General features: G+C 56.6%; 1 protein-coding gene across 4 annotated transcripts in view; it reads right to left on the bottom strand.

Annotated features, from left to right (window-relative positions):
• Window positions 1-145: 145 nt before the first annotated feature.
• FAM131B (family with sequence similarity 131 member B) overlaps window positions 146-3,778 on the bottom strand; it is a 23,067-nt gene continuing 19,434 nt past the window's right edge. For all 4 annotated transcript variants that reach the window (XM_033098704.1, XM_033098703.1, XM_033098701.1 and 1 more), the window contains one exon: window positions 146-3,654. In XM_033098704.1, coding sequence (XP_032954595.1) covers window positions 3,182-3,654 — 473 coding nt within the window. In that variant the 3' untranslated portion in view covers window positions 146-3,181. The remainder of the gene's footprint in view (window positions 3,655-3,778) is intronic.

Here is a 3,778-nt window from a genome sequence, read left to right as displayed (position 1 = left end):
CTTCCACACCCGGCGCTTTGCTCCCTCCTTGCTTTGATGCCTTCTTTAGTTGTGTCCCCTCTCCAACACGACCTTCTCCTCCCTCCATCCCCTCCCAGGGGCCCAGTCTCCTTCATCCCCCAAAGAAGACACTCGTAGCCAGAGGATGCCACCACATTCTGTTTAGTGCCACTGAACACAGCCTGGAGCCCTCCCCAATGTTCCATGCCTGCCTCCTCCCCAGGCCGAGAGGCTGCAACCTGGGGAGGCGGCTGGCCCTGGGCATTCAAGCCCATGCCCATGTGTATATAACTATAATATTGATATATATTTATATATAATTCTCTCTGCAATATATGTCATAGAATCTCTCTTGGGCCTGGGGCGGGAATGTCACGTCAAGAAAACATGCTGAGACTGGCCATAAGAATGGATAGTCCCCAGACCTGGAAGACAAGTATGGGCCGAACAGGTGGCGGCAGGGAGAGGGTCTGAACCTCATTCATTAAGATGCCGTCCTTAACACGAGGATAAAGAAGGAAGGGGCCGGGAACTGGGGCAGTGGAAGGGGGAGGAATGGAAGAGCTGGGTTTTCCTTTAATAAAGTGAATTGAAAATAAAAGCGCACCCCGCCCCCCACCATGAGAAAATCATTTAGCATGAGCAGTTTCATTCACAATAATGTAAAAACAGCCCTGTTCCCGGGACTGTTGTAAGTCGTGCTGCACAGCCTTTAACCCCAAAGGAAAAGCGCCCCTCCCCCACCCCAACAGCCTCTTCCTGCACATGCTCCCCCCCCCCAAAGGCTATAAGCAAACCCCATGCACCCTGCCCCCAGCCCCAGAGGCAGCCCCTCCCTCCAGAAGAGTCCCAAGAGGGTCCCAGGCCAGCTCCCTGGGTCTTCTCCCTCTTCAGAGTGGGAGGGAAGCTCCTTGCAAATGCAGACCCTCAGCGGACCTCTGGTCTGCACACATGCCAGCCGTCAGCACTGGGGACGCGCAGCCCTGCTGGTGTCGTAACTCTGCTCGATTCTTTCACAGTTCAGTCATCCTTGGGCAGGAACCGAAGGCAGGCTTCCTCAAGGACGGGAAGGAGGAAAGAGCGGTTCGTCTACCTCCCGTAACTCCCAGGGCCCTGAGCAAAAAGGAACTGTGATGGATGAGCCCACTCACTGGAGTGGATGTCCACTGCGGTCTGGGGGCAGAATACGGGGCACGAAGGGGATGAGACTAAGAGGAAAAGGTGATGCGTGGAGAGAGCAAGTTGCTCAAGGCGAGGACACAGGGACCCCCTGGGAGGAGGAAACCCTGAGCATGCAAAACCCCAAGAGCCGCAGCAGGAGTGCGGAGCATGGGCACAAGGCCACTTCCCAGAGCTCCTAGACAGTAGGTCCTGGGACCTTGTGAGTCAGGTCAGGTCACGTGATCACACACAAGCCACAGCTTTAAATGAGGTAAGCAGCTCTCCACCCACCTGGCTCAGCAGGCCTACTTCTGGTTCCTCCAACAACTGATCTCCTCCTCCCCTGAGGACATGGGACCCCAGCCTTGATTGCATTTCAGGTACAGGCATGTACGAAAGTGTGAATTTCATTGGGGGGCGGTAGGGTCATAGATGGACAGAAACACCCCAACTCTCAACCTCCTCATTCCAAAGAAGTAGGCCTCTGGGGAGGGGTAGTTTGTGCCCAGGGTCTGAGAGAGGTGACAGTGCTCACTTTTGGGCAGAGAACATAGGCAGTAGGTCACCTGCCGAAGTTTGGGTAAGACAGGAGGACTCGGAGCTGCAGACAGACAGGAAAATGGGGAGGCAGGCAATGAACATCTTAGCTTCTCACAGCTACCCAGATTCTCCCTCTGCCAGGGGCCAGGGAGATGGGGTCCCACTGCAACAGGGAGGGGCAGTGTGCTCCACAGCTGCCACGTCTTCGCCCTAGCCTGTCCCTGTCATCAGGATCCCTTACAGATGTGTTGGGGCTTGATGTGCTCTGCAGGGAAGTCCCCAGTGGAGGTGGAACCTGTGTGGAAGGGCAAGCAGGTTCGGGGGCTTATGCATCACTGTAAACCCATCGTGGGAGGAAGGACGCCTTCTAGGGCCTCCTGGGAGTCCTGGGAGGAGCTGTGAAGACGGGGGAGAAAGGAGAAAGGAGCCGAGTGCCCACACTGCTCCTCAGCAAACACCCCACCTGGGGGGCCGGACAGCACCACACTCCTCCCTCCACTCCACTCAACCTGAGTCCCCAAGAAGTTATAAAAATGTAGAAAAGGCAAAGAGAAAAGTGTAAACAGCTCCAGAGAATTAGGGGATAGATGGAGGGAGGCACAGCCTTCATGCTTCCCCGCCTGGCAGGACACCTGCAATCTGTGTCACCCCCTCAGGGCGGGGGCTCCCAGAGCAGGGGGTGGAAGAAGGCAGACATAGGAAGCAAGAGCTGGGGCAGCCAGCTCACTGGGTCTTTTCCCAGACCCTTAGGACCCTCCTTTCAGCCACAAGATAGTCAAGATCCCAGAACTGGTGGCCGTGTTGGTTCTTGGTCCCATCAGTGACTCTCTGATCTCGGGGTGGGCCTTATACAAAGAATCGTGTTTGTGCCCCTGTGCGTCCCAGCTGCCACGTCCACATTCTCTATGAGTCCTGATCTCAGAAGCCACGTTACCCACTGGGGGCAGACTCGCCACCCTCTAAGGAGATGTGGCTTCCCTGTGCCCATCGAGCCACATTCAACAGCCCCTGAGGTCTGTTCCTCATACGTAGGGTCCCACTGAGGCCACAGCCAGAGAAAACACAGAGTTGGAAAAAGCAAGAGTGACATGGGGAAGGGGGCGTTCAAACAGCCACAGTCAAAGCTCCTGGAAGACGAAATCAGAGAGTGAGATGTAGTCGATGGCCGCAGGCTGTTCTGTGCTCCTGTCCCCACGATATCAACTGGAGCCTCACCATCACAGACCCAGAAGCCCGCAGCCAACTCAAGTTCACAGCCATCTGGTTGCCTGGGCCTCGGTCCCTGGACCTGTGGTTTCTACAGCACAAGCCTGGAGAAAATGCCATCCTGGCCCTGCATTTTCCTGGCGGGGACTGGCAGCTCCTGGGTTCCTCGCAGTCTTTTGCCCAGGTTTCAGCTGTATTGCCGGGGAAGGGAGGGTATTGTCGCAGCCATGCCTCTCAGGTGGGAGTGGAAGGCAGGGCGTCCAGTGGGAAGAAGCTAGTTGTTAGCCTCGCCCTCTTCTTCATCAAAGGACTGCACACCGGAGGATGTGACGTCGGACACCTTCCGGCTGAGAGCAGTGGATATCTCAGGGTCTTCTCGTGGGGAAAGTGACTCCAGGTCCCGGCATCCTGCATCCTCTTCCTCCTCGGGGGCCAATGGCCTCTTCTCCTCCTCGGCAGGGCCCCTTGCCAGATCCACGCCGCCCACCCCCGGAGCCCAGTCAGTGTCTCCCCCCAGCAAAGGAGGAGGCTCCTGAGCACAGTACCCGGAAGCAGGTTGGGAAGGCCCCATTTCATGCAAGCTGGGCTGTGAGTCATCAAATGCTGGGCCAAGGTAGGATCCTGTAGCTGGAGAGGCAATGAGGGACTGGTCACTTGCTTCCCAGGCATCAGATGACCCCAGACAGTACATGCCCTGGGACACGTAGGAGTGAGGCCAGCCATCCATGGGGGCTTGGACGAGGGCATCTGTAAAGAGAATCATGGAGGTCAGCAGGGTCACAGCCCATCAAAGGCAGTAACCACAGCACAGAGAACTGAGGGTGAGACTGAGGAAGGAGGGGAGTAGGAAAGCTGAGGTGAACAGAATGTC

The sequence above is a fragment of the Rhinolophus ferrumequinum genome, chromosome 26 (genome assembly GCF_004115265.2).
Source record: "Rhinolophus ferrumequinum isolate MPI-CBG mRhiFer1 chromosome 26, mRhiFer1_v1.p, whole genome shotgun sequence".
Lineage (NCBI taxonomy): Eukaryota > Metazoa > Chordata > Mammalia > Chiroptera > Rhinolophidae > Rhinolophus > Rhinolophus ferrumequinum.
Note: the sequence above shows the minus strand (reverse complement) of the source record. Positions and strands in the feature narration are given on the sequence as shown.